Source organism: Medicago sativa, chromosome 3 (genome assembly GCF_051527215.1).
Source record: "Medicago sativa cultivar Bolivia chromosome 3, Bolivia_mono, whole genome shotgun sequence".
Lineage (NCBI taxonomy): Eukaryota > Viridiplantae > Streptophyta > Magnoliopsida > Fabales > Fabaceae > Medicago > Medicago sativa.
The window spans coordinates 92,170,217-92,185,907 of record NC_140751.1 but is presented as its reverse complement, the minus strand read 5'-3'; the positions used below and the strand labels follow the sequence as shown (position 1 = coordinate 92,185,907).

Sequence of the window (15,691 nt, the reverse complement as noted above, 5' to 3'; positions counted from 1 at the left end):
ATGGTAAAGTTATATTTCCCAGGCCAATACTATCTCATATTAAAGAAATTATATACAACATTGGTTTTAATAAAAGAAATTAAATCAAGTCTCACTAGCAATTTCTAAAGCCAATATATAGGCAAACGTTTTTGCCACAATATTCTAAACTAATATCAAAACACCTTTTTATCCTAATACTTCTCATATTGTTGTGTTCGACAATTAATTAAGTGTTTTAAGTGATAGCTAAGGTATGAAAACAAATAGCCAGGCACGAATATTATATGGTAACCGATTGTTACAATTTCGAAACTGATATGACTAACCAAAATCCCATTGCATCCATATATCATGTATATAAATTAAAATAGAAAGTTCGTATGAGAATAAATTGCATAATAAGAATCATGCGAATCGTAAATCCTCTCTCAGATCAGATTATGAAACACGAGAACAAAATTGGCAGACAACTATGAATAAATCATCATACAAACACTAAACTCGAACATAACTCTGAAATAACCACGAATTTAGCACATGAAATTAATGAATCCAGAGACAGAATATATTCAAAAATCACAGCAGCATATTAGAGTACGAATTAAATATGAATTCATTAAAAGATCATGAAAACAAAGAAAGAACACAAACCCTTCACTACCCATATTTTCATACAATCCTTATGGTGAATAGAGACTCCCCCTACATCAATTCAACGGTTTTTCATCACCTAATCATCAATTCTCACTCAAACCCTAATTCTCATAATCTTACAAAACTCATCCCAAAACATGTTAGATGCAATCTAATGATCTACAGACTTAATATTAGTGAAAGATAGTCTCACCCTTACCTTAGATTGTTTTTCTGAAATCAAAAGCAGCGTTCTTCTTTCCTAGGGTTCTCTCTCTGAGTTCTCCTTTTTCTTCTCTTCTTTTCCAAAAAGCGGTTTAACGTAAAAACTCTTTCTAACCTAAGCTTCCTTATTTATAATACTAATCACTCTTCCTAAATCTATTTAGGCCCAATAACTTATTCTTCTTTCTATTCTAACCTCCAATTCTACTTACACTAATAATTCTCATATTCTAATAAATAATAGAATAATGTCACATAATAAAATATTAACACCTCATATATATAAATAAATCACATAAATAAACCTTAACTTAATAAAAATAATTAAATAAAAAGGAGGGCGTTACAACGATGCAATGTTTCGTCGTCGGTACCGGATGCAAAAACACGTTTTCCTTCGAATCGTTGGAGACCTTTCAAGTAGTGATAACTACTTCACCCAGCGAGTTGATGCAGCCAATAAAGAAGGTATATCACACTTAGCAAAATGTACCACAGCGCAATGCGAATGTTAGCATATGGTGTGGCAGCAGATGCGGTCGATGAATACATCAAAATAGGGGACTGCAGCATTGGAGTGCTTACGTAGATTCTGTAAAGGAATCATACGATTGTATGAGCAAGTGTACCTGAGAGGTCCAACCCAAGATGACCTGCAAATAATACTACATGTTAGTGAAATGCGGGGGTTCCCAGGGATGATCGGGAGTATTGACTGCATGCACTGGGAGTGGAAAAATTGTCCTAAAGCATGGGAAGGTCAATTTACTAGGGGGATAAGGGAACCACCGCAGTTATTCTTGAAGCAGTTGCATCTCATGATTTATGGATCTGACATGCCTTTTTTGGATGTCCAGGAACGTTGAACGATATAAACGTTCTAGACCGGTCACCAGTGTTTGATGATGTGGAACAAGGAAAGGCTCCAAGGGTGAATTTCTTTGTGAATCAACGTCCCTATAATATGACATACTATCTAGCTGTTGGTATCTACCCTTCTTATCCAACTTTCGTCAAATCGATTAGACTTCCTCAAAGTGAACCCGATAAGTTATTTGCAAAACATCAGGAGGGATGTCGGAAGGACATCGAACGTGCATTTGGAGTGCCTCAAGCTCAATTTAAAATCATCCGTGAACCAGCTCGCTTGTGGGACATAGCCGATTTGGGTATCATCATGAGGTCATGCATCATATTACATAATAGGATTGTTGAGGATGAACGAGATACATATGCTCAACGTTGGACTGATTTTGAGCAATCTGAGGGAAGCGGATCTAGTACACCGCAACCATACTCGACCGATGTGTTACCCGCTTTTGCAAATCATGTGCGTGCTAGATTCGAGTTGCGTGATCCAAATGTTCATCACGAATTGCAATCAGATCTAGTGAAGCACATATGGACAAAGTTTGGAATGTTTCGTGATTGAAGATGATTTGTATCATACTAAATAAATTACTTGTGTGTTGTGTGCTTAGTTTGTTGCCTTGCATTTTAAGTTATTTGTGTGCCGCGTGCTTAGTTTGTTGTATTGCATTTTAAGTTAAGAAAATAAAAATAAATTATTTAAATAAATTTTGTTTTTACAAAAAAAAAAATTTGTTAAGTGTTTTTTAATTTAATTATAATCGATAACTGTAATTTTATGTAATTATACAAACAAAAATATAAAATTAAACAAGAAGAATAAGAAATAAAAGGTGGTGGGGTAGAGTGTTGAATGAAAAATCATTGAAGATGGTAAAAATTGAATGAGTGTTGAACAAGAGAGATAAAATGATGTGAGATGTGAAAATTGAAAAAGTGGGTGCGGGTTGTTGAATGGTTTTCACCATTCTAAATGGTCCAAGAAGAAAGGAAATTTTTGGGGTGCCACGACAGCTCACTGAGCCCCGTCACAACAAAGATCCGCCACTGGTTTTCGTCACATGTATCTGATTTCCTGTTTTCATTTCTTTCTTTTTTCCAGAGATTATACAACCATTTCAATTCTATATGGTTTCCTTGACATAAATATTCTTGTTTTGTTTTCATCCATCTTTAAGCTAGTTTTTTTTTATTGAATTGAATGTACATAGCTCACATAATAATTGGGTTGTTCTCACTAATAACAGGCTGTTTCTCATGTAGGTTCCAAAAATAAAAACGGTCAAGTAATTCAGGTAATTCTTCATCTATTGTAATTGTCAACTGCATGTAGATCAAACAACATACACTTTGATGTTATTTTAGTTCGATAGGCAGTCAATCCATTAGTTTTCCTGTCACTTGCTCAAGAGTCGTTTTTATACCTTGTTTCCTTTCCACTTCGGCCAAACATTGGTCATAGTATCTTTTACTAGGACATGTTCAGGTTTGTGGCCCGTATTATATGGAAAATTTCTACTGTTTAAGCTCTGATGTAAATGTTATTTTGTATCCTTTTTGAAGACTTAGTTAGTTAGACAAAGTTTGTTTCTGTTGGAAATGTATATTCATGGTTTTGATTGCTGTTTTGTTGCAGTAGCCTGATTTACATGTTGGCCTGACATATCAAAATGCATAAATAATGACTGGTGCAGGATGATGAGCATGAACTTGAAGTCACAACTCAGTTGCACAAGTTACGTTCTCAATATGAATCCAATATTGAAAAGTAAGTCTCGTGTCACTCCTATATTCCCTTCATTGCCTTATACTTATTTCCAGCCTTTATAGGTCTGCAACAGGCTCTCCTGCTGTTCAGCTGATATTTTCATTGTTGTTAATTGTAATGCTTATCTCTGGTAGGTTTAGTATCAGTATTTCTTATTGACTTTCTTCACTTGTAAACTGTAAATTTTGCATGACTAAATGCTGTTTTCTGATGGTAATTGTGTGTACCTGTATGTTTCATTTTTTACAACGTTGAAATGTATCTTTTACGCTACTTTATGTTGGGGTGGGAATATGTACTTTGCAAGACGTTAAGAACTATTAGTAGCATCACAATTTTAAAAGCTGACCAGTGGAAAAAGTTATTGTATTGTTTGAACTTCAAAGGTTAGCATAATTGTGTTAGATTTTGGGATGATTTTATTACGCTGAAGTTTGTGTATATTTCGGTTTGAACTGTTAACGTTGAATATTATATACTCTCCGGAACTCTGTTAGACACTTCGATTAGAGGTGCCACTTTATTTATCTTCAATTTAACAAGTTGGCTCTACATTACTCAAATGTTTGAGGTATTAGTAGCTTGCACAGTTGGTTTTATAGGCAACTGAATTTGATATTAAATTTGATTGGTATGGGGAAGAAACTTATTCAAGTGGCACTTGTTGGTGGCCCAATAATTACCAGCAAAACCTTGAATTCAACATAAATAAACAAATATTATACCATGAATCAAAAGATTCAACTCCGGTTCCATAATACATCAGTAGTTTAAGTATTCTAAGTATATAATTCGAAAAAACATTTTTTCCATGTCTCGTTTTATGAGCATGCTAATATTTACCAATATTTTACCAGTATGCATATGCAGTACTATAACCTGATAACTTCCCTTTAATCTGAGAGCATTTAAAATATAATTTTGTATGTCACAAACTTGTTTAGAAGAGTATCGTCGTCAGCATGACATGAATTGTATATAACTTTAAGAGTCCTCTATTCTAACCGCTTGTATGGTCAGGATGACTGAGGAGATCGCACAGCTGAAAGAAGAAGTTGCGATGCACAGAGAGGAAAAATCAAGGTATACTTTCACTCGTTTACATTTTGCAGTATTGCTTGACTTCTACGAGCTGGCAGTACCATAGTAGATCACTCTAATTTGATGCTGTGTTTCATCTCCCATTTTTTTTTACTTCAAGGTCTCAGTCACAGGAAGAAGACCTTAACATCCCCGAGAAGGGTTTTGATGATATTCAAGTTTCAAAGGAACAAGTAAACAACCTTAGTGGTCTACTTAAAGAATTGCAATTGCGGAAGGTGAAGCATGATTCCAGAGAAATGAAGCAGGTTCGGATCATTGACATCAAATTAGAAGTGTATTAGTATAATAGATATGATTCAAAGTTAAAACAAGTAATTTATTATGGAGAAATATATTTATTAAAGAAGTACAAGTAAAATAGGTTGCTTATTTATTAAATTGTGGCATATTCTAATCAGCAGGGCCTGGATCTTCTTCTTTCTGAAGAAAGTAAAGACAAGAATAAATTGGATATCCCCGGAATGAGCGGTTCATATGAAAAGAGTTATAAGAGGGAAGGAGTGCGTGAAGGGCTTTGCTGTTCATGCAGCAAGAAGTCCTTGTGCAAGACTACAAAGTGCAAATGCCGATCCACTGGTGGGAGCTGCGGACCATCATGTGGCTGCACACGTTCTAAGTGCACAAATAGGGAACCACTGAAATCATAGGCAGACAACGAATTACCAAAATCAGAGAATTCAGAATGCTCTACGAATAAAGATGGAGGTGTGATTGCTTCTGAATGTGCCAAACTACTACAGAGTGCACTGGTTGAAAAACCTGCCTGTCGCAGAGACAACCAGGGGCCAAACAAGAAGCCATTATGTGACATCCTGAACTCACTGGTATTCTTCTTCCATAACTCTGATCTTAGTCACCAGAAAAATCCTTTCTTGCATTTAGCACCTATTTTAATGACTTGGCTGAGATTTACTATACTGTAAAATCAAGGTATCTGGCTTGAATATGCTGCAGTTTTCCCAACTTGCTCACTAATCCACGTGACAATTTGATTGCAGGGTAATTTAGATGCTCAAAAGCAAGGGCGGAAAAAGATTGTTCGGAAGCCACTAATTCAGCTTGTTACCAAGGAATGTCCTCAACTCCAGAAAAATAACTCAAGACCTAAAACATACACAATTCAAACTCAGAAAAATAATTCAATGAGATCGGACTAGGTGATGAAACCAGCTAGGAAAGAGTGCTTCTGGAGACTGCCATTAGAAAAGCAGCTGATTTTCGTCATTTAAGAAGATCAACAGGAAGATAACTGTTTGATTAACTTCTCGTTTTCACACCCAGTCTTCTTTTCTGGCGATAAATCAAAGAACAGGAATCATTTAATTTGTTATTCCTGGTTTTTGAAAACTATACTGATGCTGAATTGTTGAGTGTGATTTACATTGTTAATTTGAATCTCTTGTGTTTTCTGGATCTCTTGTTTAGTATCATGAGAGTGGTTTCAAAATCAGATTGTCATAAAATAGAATTTTATAAATTCTACATAATCCATAGTAAATTATGTTTCTCATAAACATGTTAATTTATGTCGTGATCGTAGGCTTAGATAGCTTAAATTTGGGATTTGCTCTCTATTCTTTAAACTGGTTTTGTAATAACACTAGTACCCTTTTCTTGCCGTTTTTTCCGTGCTAATAACAATAACTAGTACCTTGTCTTCACTTATATTGCAATAGTTTGTTCAAAAAAACTGTCAATTTGTTGATATTCTGTATTCTTAAATCGTAGAACTCAATGATTTTTAACAGTGAGATGATGAACATAATCCCCTCACATTGGATTCAATCAAGAGATGATATAAATCCCTAAATGAGATATTGCAAAACAAGCAAGGCCTAGAAAGAGTTTTTCATTGGGATTTTTTTCATTTAATTTGATTATGCTGTGTAACTCTTATTTTTGAACTCTTGGTAATTTTGAACTGTTACATCTAACAAGTAAAGGTGTTGAACAAAGTTTTATTTTCTTCACCTCATTGTTCTTCAAGTCATCAATTTTTTTTTATTAAAATATGTTAGGTGCTCCACAATTGATTGATTCCACTATCATAAATGAAGAGTCGTTGCTTCAAACACAATCAATAAGCTAAGGACTTGGTAATATAAAGAGACTCTAATTTAATTCCTATAGCGGTTGCGGACTTGCGGTCTTCTCTCTTGCATCTTCCTTTAGTTTTTTTTTTTTTTTTACCAAGTAACTTTCTTTAGTTTCTCATCCACATGACACAATTAAACTCCTTCCCTTTTTAAGTATGTCTTCATTTTGTTTTAGCAAAAGAATTGAAGACATTTCGCCTTTCACATAACGCATCCGCATTACTGCACTCTTGGGGATTAGATATCAGGCGCTCCATCATAGGTGCCAAGTAACTTCCTTTACTTGTTGCGGTTGAACTTGAAGGTATTTTTTCTTGGTTTTCAAGAAGTTTCCTCCACTTGAGGTATTCGAAACGTTGAACACTAAATGTAGGCAGTTCTCCCAATTGGGATTTAGACTTTAATTCACATCGTTGTGACAGACTAACCCATTCCATTAGACTCAACTCTATTGGTAGTTGCTAAATTAATTAATGCTAAGTATTTAAGTTTATTTTTTTGCTCAACACAGCCATCCAAATACTTTATTTCATAAAAAGATACATAAGTTCAGGCTGCATGGTGAAATTACTGTACAACAGCTCATAATGCAAGAAGCTCACGACTTCAAGGCATGCATGCTTCTTGAGATTCTGAAACTACCCATTCAGTAACCTTGGCTAAATTTAAAATTCATACAATGACACAAATATTCAGTAACACTGACCTATTCAAATATGCAACATGATCTATGCTAAACACAAGTTTATTATTTCAGGTCATAAAAAACAGCTTCCCCAGTGACAACTAGGATACTCTTCACTTAATTTCAAGCTTTCTCATCCAATAATCGAGTTGGTCGGCAACACAAGCAGACCCGGTGGAACCATAAGAAATAAATTTCTGGATTGCATTTTCTACTCCAAGAAATTCATACACATCCTTGTCAAAGACTGGATTTATACTTCTCAGTTCATCAAGACTCAAATCCAACAGTTGGCAATTCTTTGATGTGCACAAGGCAACAGATTTTCCTGCTATATCATGAGATGTTCTAAATGGCACTCCCTGAATGTGAAAGAAAAAAGGGTAAGAATCGGTGGCATATTTGCGGAATAAGAAGAAAATTGGATACATGATTCAAAAGTCAGAAATAATTCCTAAAATGTAATGATACAATAAACTAACAACAATGAATAAAGTCCATAAAATATTGTCATATACAGATGTTGTGTCTTCGAGTGACTACAACCTGTAAAAGTGGAAAGATTGTAATAATAGGCTCATGTAATCTGACAATTGATGACTAATGATAACCATAATCATTGTGGAAAACTAGTACAGAGGAAGTTTATTGCATTTGAAGTTATACAAACTTTGTATACATCTATTTCCTTCATTCAAATGGTTCTTGGGAATGAGAGGGAGAAGATGTTTGATTTTGTTTTCTTGAACACTGAATGTTTAGATTTACAAGGGCAGCCGGTACTGGGTTACATTAACAGGGATTTGAGATTGGTTCATATCTGAACTTGGACAGTGGCGGGCATAATGATAATACCATGCTTTCACTTCATATCATAATTTTTACCTCAAACTGAAGGCTAAATCAATATGAGTTACCTTCTTAACAAGATAATCAGCGAGTGTCGTTGCATCAAGATAACCAGCCGGTAAAGCCTTTTGTATTCTTTCCCGATTGAAAGTAATGTTCATTGCAAACTCTGATGAGACCTCAAGCATTCCCAAAATAGTTCTAACACTGTCAAACACTGGTTCTTTGTCTTCCTACTTACAACCAAAAGCAACCATTTTTAATGAATCTCAAATAAATAATGCTTAAACAACAACAAAAATGAATACAAGAACTGCAGAGAAAACACGCAAGGCAAGAAAAGTTAAACATTATGCTTTGAATATCTAACTACCTGCAAATCACGATTGTAAGCATGTGGAAGTCCTTTGCACAATGTGAGAAGAGTGACCAAACCCCCTATGACTCTGGCAGACTTACCACGAACAAGTTCCATTGGATCAGGATTCTTTTTCTGAGGCATTATACTGCTTCCTGTTGAAACAGAATCGCTTGGGGTGATAAATCCAAATTCCTCTGAAGCCCACAGTACCCATTCTTCACCAAGTCGAGAAAGGTGCACTGCTGTGATGGCATTAACAGAGAGAAACTCCAGTAGGAAATCTCGGTCAGAAACCGCATCGATACTATTCAATATGACAAGACAACATGTAATCAATTATCCAAGAAAAAAACGTGAACATTCACATATTTAACATTAGTCCCATGCCAGGTCCAACTACATGGATCAATTTCAAACCAGTAAAAAGTAAGATACCTATTCCTCATTGGAGCAGTAAATCCCAATGCATCCGATGTCATGAATCGATCAATGGGAAGCCCTGTACCAGCCAACGCACAAGCCCCTAAAGGACAAAAATTCATCCTAGCTCTACAATCAATCAAACGACCAGCATCACGCTCAATCTGCAAGAGGGGTCAATAAAATTAAATGAGCTCAAACTGAAACAGCGTACCCCACAAGCGAATGAATAAACCGGTAAAATAACGATGATGTTAGGATTCAACTCCTCTAAAGTACACAATTAACTCTATTAGGTAAAATAAACAATTTCAACTGTTAATTTCAACAATAAACGTAACATGCATATGAATAACAAATCTATGAGGTGTTAGACTTAGAACATCAAAGCTTCAGAATATTTAACCGAAAATTGAATAGCTCATTTTAGACACACCAAATCCATACTTTGTAAGAGAAACATGAATAAAATTATAGAGCAAACCTCTTCAACATAAGCAAGCAGAAGGTGCTGTAATAAAACAGGCTGCGCACGCTGCAAATGAGTATAACCAGGAACAATAAGACCCTGATTGTTCAAAGCCAGCTTAAGCAATGAAAGTTGAAGTTGTTTTATACTTGCTAAGATCTTATCAATAGCATCGCGACACCAAAGTCGTAAATCAGTAACAACTTGATCATTTCTACTTCTGGAAGTATGTAACTTCTTAGCAGGTTCACCAATCAAATCAGTAAGAGCAGCTTCAATATTCATATGAACATCCTCTCTATCAGCTCTCCAATTAAACTCACCACTCTCGATTCTCTTTTCAATCTCTCCCAAACCTTCAATAATAGAATCCCTATCACTCGCACTGATCAAACCCTAAAAAAAACACAAATTCAATAAGTAACTAACATGCATTGAATAATTAAAGTGTAAAAAGAGAGAACCTACCTGTTTAGCGAGCATGGATGCATGTGCAATACTTCCTCTAATGTCATGTTTGTATAACTGTTTATCATAAGAGACGGATTCAGTGAATCGTTCGACGGCGTCGGTGACGCCTTCTTCGAATCTTCCACCCCAAAGTTTAGCTTCTTTGGGTTTAGCAGCATTGTTGGTGGTATGGGCATGCATTCGGGTTTGGATGAATTTGCGGTTAGGGAAAGTGGAGGATCGAGATGTTAAGGTGGGGCAAAGGGAGTGGGTGCGGAGTGGAGAGGGTAGAGTGAAAGATGAAGAGAGAGCTGAAGAGAAAACCATGGATGAACAATTTTCAGGGTTTTTGCCGAAATAAGTGCGTTCTGAATGAGTGAGTGTGAGCGTTGTGTGTCACCTTCTTTTAAACGGGGAAAGGGATTCCCTTGTGTTGTTCACTTTTGTTGTATATGTGTCGTTGGATTAATCCAACCCTTTAGAAACAGCCACGAGACCTTCTGTTTTCTAAAATGAATCAAAAACAGAATTCTAACTTGAGTTCAGTCATAAATCTTTGTATTAAATTTCAATTTCAATTTCAATTTCAATGGTTTGAGTGCAAATCTTGACGGAGGTTGGAGCGGCAGCTCGTTGGAGGAGTATGGCTGTCTATAATGTCCATTTAAATAGGGTTAGTTTCATTTCTGTGAAAAAATTAAGTTTTTTGGTAGAAAAAAGTTTGATTTCTACTTGGAGACTTTGATCAAAATTGTGCATTGGTATGTGTGACAATGTCAATTGTGTCACTACGGAGAGTATTTCATTGAAAACTGAAAGTGACGTCAATTTTGAAACAATTTTTTTGGCTAAAACGACACTCATTTTAAAACGGATGAAGTATCAAAAGAGAAGTTAAAAAATAAGGAGAATGCTAATAAGTGCCCCAAGGGCATTGGTTAAACATCCAAAACAAATAAATTTTAATGTAAAAGATGTGTAATCAATACTTGATCAAAAATAACATCTTATAATTTCATGACAAAATTTCTATTTGTAGATTCCTTAACCAATGCCCTGATAGCACTAGTTAGCAAGACTAAAAAAATAAAAATAAATTAATGGGTCATGTTACAATTGATAACTCTATGAATCAGTTCGAATTTGGCAATTTATTGAGCACATGTAAATCACTTTTAAATTAATGTCCAAATTTTGAGATAAGTTTTACTATGAGACAAGCAAATTATGTTGCTCATTTCTTAGCAAGGGTGTTGTAACGCCCGTCTTAATTATTCGATTATTTAAAAATATATTTATATATATGATTTACGTGATTTTCATGATTGATATGTGTGAATTTTATGATTCATGAAGTTGAGTGGGTTATATGATTTATAACTGCATAATGTGGAGTATTTTGTTGTGGTGAAGTTGCTATGTTGTTATGACTTATTTTATTATTAAATAAAATAAGATTTGATAAATAAAATAAAAATATGAAAAATTGGGCTGTGATGTGAGATGAGCAATTGGTAGTGATAAGAGTAATTAGAAGAGATAAATAGACAACAAAAGTTAGAAAATAGAATACGTACGTTTTTGGAGAAAAAGGGAGAAAAGTCAGAAAAGAGGAGAACTAGAGGGAGAGCTGCGATTCTGCTATTATCAGGTAAGGGTGAGACTAATTTTCATTACTATTAAGGGTATGATGCTATAGGATGAATTTGGCATGATTAGGTTAAGTTTTGGTGAGAATTGGGAATTAGGTTTAAGACCGAATTGGATGATTGAATCATGAAAAGATGTTAGGTTGATGCTAAATTAGTGTACAGAACTTAGTTATACCATAAGATGATAATTAGATGTTGAATTGAGGTTAGAATTAGGAGAATAAGTGAAAAGTTGGAGTTTTTAGGTTTCTGGCCGTACTGACATTCATCGCTCGCACCTGCGAGCAAGAACACTCGCATCTGCGAGCTAGAACCCAGAACTCGCAACTGCGAGCAATGCAACTCGCAACTGCGAGTGACCTGTAAGCTCGCAACTGCGAGCAGAATAACTCGCCACTGCGAGTAATGACTTAGGAACCCAGAATGCACGCTTTGCTCGCCATTGCGAGCAAAGTTACTCGCAACTGCGAGTTAGGCCGTTAGTTGCCCAAAATTGTTCTGATGCGATCCTTTCGCACGTGTAGTCATGAGTTGATCTTAGAAGTAAGAAAGAGGGTTTTTTAGGATGCTTTCAGAAGTCCCAGAAGTCTGTTAGGTGACTGAGATTAGTAATGATGTTGTATAAGAATTATTTAAGATGCTTTATGATGATAAGTGGTTATGATTCATTCCCTTTAATGTTGTTATGTTATTTAAACACTGTTTTACGATGTAAATGTTGCTGGTTGCTGCTGTTGACTGTTAGTGTCTTGAAGTTGCATGAGTCGGTCTATGTTGTTGGAATTTTAAGAAGTTGTCCATGATTATGAGTCGTATGAGTTGTTCACGTCGTCGTCTAAGTCGTTGGAAGTTTGAGTTCATTGCATGCTCATTAAAGTTGGGGGCTTTAGGCCCGGCAGCCTTTGTGCTCATTAAAGTTGGGGGCTTTAGGCCTGGCAGCCTTTGTGCTCATTAAAGTTGGGGGCTTTAGGCCCGGCAGCCTTTGTGCTCATTAAAGTTGGGGGCTTTAGGCCCGGCAGCCTTTGTGCTCATTAAAGTTGGGGGCTTTAGGCCCGGCAGCCTTTGTGCTCACACGTTGAAGAGCATATTATGCTCATTTGTTGTTGATTGGTACCACATGCATTTGCATATCAAGAAGTTTCATGATGTTTAAGTTGTCAAGTTGTTGTTGAGTTGATAGAGTCGCATGGTCTAAGATGAGTTGTGTTGTCGAGTTGATGTTGAGTTGATAGAGTTGCATGGTCAAAGATGAGTTGTGTCGTCAAGCTGAGTGTTAAGTTGATTATGATTTGTGATGAAAATTAGTAATGATATTTGATGATCGTATTGTTATGAAATGAAAAATATACTGATTGTTAATTGTTGATATGTTATTAATGTTTAAGTTGCTAAATGCATTTTATTGGATTATATGCTTAATGTATTGATTATGAAATCTCACCCCTTCTGCGTATATGTTGCCTCGACCGTGGGTAATGTGCAGGTAATAAAGATTAGAGGCGTTCGTGAGTGGACTCCTCAGTCGGTGTCTAGGTGCTCTGATACGTAACGGGATGGGGGCTTGCTTTTACTTCTATTCCTTACGTGTCTCTTTTATGAACTAATTTATGAGATTTTCCAATAAGGCCTGCGTGCCAAGACTTTAAAATGTTGAACTATTTTCCGCTGCAATAGTTTAAGATATTTCATGATGTTGAATTTGAAAGATAATCATTATTATCCATTTTATGATTTAAATGAAGTATGTGACATTCCGTTGTGATCAAAATACTCTGATTTTAAATGAAATTTTTATGTTGGGAAAACGGGGTGTTACAATTGGTATCAGAGCAGGTCGGTCCGTCCGGCCAAGTAGTTGAGTCACGTTGTGTCAGTTGACAGTTTTTGTACTGTCATTATGTTGTCCTAATTGTTGTTTGTTGTTTGTTGTGCAATCCCTGGTATGAACTGGTTGGAGTACAACCATGTTCGTATTAATTGTTTTAGTAAGTCGGTGTATTTCTCTTCTGTCGAAGAAGAAAGTGGAGCAGAGTTTGGTCTACTAAGCAGCTGAAGCAGTTAGCACGCGATGGAATTTTGATGTTTTCCTTGATGGCATCCTTATCATTGGAGAATCAAGCAGTGATTGATAAGTTGCAAGTGGTGTGTGATTTTCCTGAAGTTTTCCCTGATGAAATCCCTGATGTACCACCGGAAAGAGAAGTTGAATTTTCTATTGACCTTGTTCCGGGAACGAAGCCTGTGTCTATGACACCTTACCGTATGTCAGCTTCTGAGTTGGCTGAGTTGAAGAAACAGTTGGAGGATTTGCTAGATAAGAAGTTCATTAGACCGAGTGTTTCACCTTGGGGAGCGCCGGTATTGTTGGTTAAGAAGAAAGATGGAAGTATGAGGTTGTGCATTGATTATCGACAACTGAATAAAGTAACTATAAAGAATAGATATCCACTTCCTAGAATTGATGATTTGATGGACCAGCTGGTGGGTGCACGTGTGTTCAGCAAGATTGATTTAAGGTCGGGTTATCATCAGATTAAAGTAAAAGATGAAGATATGCAGAAGACGGCCTTTAGGACGCGATATGGTCATTATGAATATAAGGTGATGCCTTTTGGTGTGAGTAACGCGCCTGGCGTGTTTATTGAGTATATGAATCGCATTTTCCATGCATTTTTGGATCGCTTTGTGGTTGTGTTCATCGATGATATTTTGATTTACTCTAAGACAGAAGAAGAACATGCGGAACATTTGAAAATTGGTTTGCAAGTGCTGAAAGAGAAGAAGTTGTATGCTAAATTGTCTAAGTGTGAATTCTGGTTGGACGAGGTAAGTTTTCTGGGCCATGTTATTTCTAGTAGTGGTATTGCAGTTGATCCATCTAAAGTTGAAGCAGTATCACAATGGGAGACTCCTAAGTCGGTTACAGAGATTAGATGCTTTTTGGGTTTGGCAGGATACTATCGAAGATTTATAGAAGGATTTTCTAAGTTGGCACTTCCGTTAACACAGTTGACGTGTAAAGGTAAAACCTTTGTGTGGGATGTTCATTGTGAGAACAGTTTTAATGAATTGAAGAAGCGTTTGACGACGGCTCCAGTTTTGATTTTGCCAAAACCTGATGAACCTTTTGCAGTGTATTGTGATGCGTCCAAATTGGGCTTAGGCGGTGTACTTATGCAAGATGGTAAAGTTGTTGCTTATGCATCAAGACAGTTGAGAACTCATGAACGAAACTATCCTACTCATGACCTTGAGTTAGCTGCAGTCGTATTTGTCCTTAAGATTTGGAGACACTACTTGTATGGTTCGAGATTCGAGGTGTTTAGTGATCACAAGAGCTTGAAGTATTTGTTTGATCAGAAAGAATTGAATATGCGACAGCGACGGTGGGTCGAATTGTTGAAGGATTATGACTTTAGTTTGAATTACCATCCGGGTAAAGCTAATGTTGTTGCGGATGCCTTAAGTAGGAAGAGTTTACATATGTCTGCTATGATGGTGAAGGAATTTGAATTACTTGAACAGTTTAGAGATATGAGCTTAGTTTGTGAAATGTCGTCTCGGAGCGTTAAGTTAGGAATGCTGAAAATTGATAACGATTTCTTGAAAAGTATTAGAGATGCACAGAAGGTTGATGTTAAGTTTGTGGACTTGTTGGTTGCTAGTAATCAAACTGAAGATGGTGACTTTAAAGTCGATGATCAAGGTGTGTTGAGGTTCCGAGGTAGGATTTGTATTCCAGACAATGACGAGATAAAAAGGATGATTCTGGAAGAGAGTCATAGGAGTAGCTTGAGCATTCATCAGGGAGCTACAAAGATGTATCATGATTTAAAGAAGCTGTTTTGGTGGTCAGGATTGAAACGTGATGTGGCACAATTTGTGTACTCTTGTTTGATTTGTCAGAAGTCGAAGGTGGAGCATCAGAAACCTGCTGGGTTGATGACACCGTTAGATGTACCAGAATGGAAATGGGATAGTATATCCATGGATTTTGTGACAAGTTTACCGAATACTCCTAAGGGAAATGACGCTATTTGGGTGATTGTTGACAGATTGACGAAGTCGGCACATTTCCTTCCGATTAATATTAGTTTTCCTGTGGCTCAGTTGGCAGAGATTTATAT

The 15,691-nt window shown here is 36.3% G+C and overlaps 2 protein-coding genes across 5 annotated transcripts; one reads left to right on the top strand and one right to left on the bottom strand.

Moving 5' to 3' along the window:
• The first annotated feature begins 2,638 nt into the window (after positions 1–2,638).
• Positions 2,639–6,029, top strand: LOC146941972 (uncharacterized). 4 transcript variants are annotated; one of them, XM_085755906.1, is made up of 7 exons: positions 2,639–2,773; positions 2,974–3,005; positions 3,405–3,478; positions 4,499–4,561; positions 4,680–4,827; positions 4,984–5,406; positions 5,581–6,029. In XM_085755906.1, exons 1-6 carry the CDS (start codon positions 2,665–2,667, stop codon positions 5,227–5,229), a joined length of 672 nt encoding a protein of 223 aa, XP_085612032.1. In that variant the 5' UTR covers positions 2,639–2,664; the 3' UTR covers positions 5,230–5,406; positions 5,581–6,029. The 4 variants fall into 4 exon arrangements, with proteins under 4 accessions (XP_085612032.1, XP_085612031.1, XP_085612034.1 ...); XM_085755905.1 differs by having other exon boundaries at positions 4,981–5,406; XM_085755908.1 differs by having other exon boundaries at positions 2,654–2,773; positions 2,958–3,005.
• A 1,138-nt stretch (positions 6,030–7,167) lies between these two features.
• On the bottom strand, positions 7,168–10,282 carry LOC146941971 (L-Aspartase-like family protein). Its single transcript, XM_085755901.1, has 6 exons — positions 9,931–10,282; positions 9,478–9,858; positions 9,009–9,157; positions 8,586–8,877; positions 8,281–8,445; positions 7,168–7,725 (listed from the first exon to the last, which is right to left on the bottom strand). Exons 1-6 carry the CDS (start codon positions 10,237–10,239, stop codon positions 7,477–7,479), a joined length of 1,545 nt encoding a protein of 514 aa, XP_085612027.1. The 5' UTR covers positions 10,240–10,282; the 3' UTR covers positions 7,168–7,476.
• Positions 10,283–15,691: the final 5,409 nt, after the last annotated feature.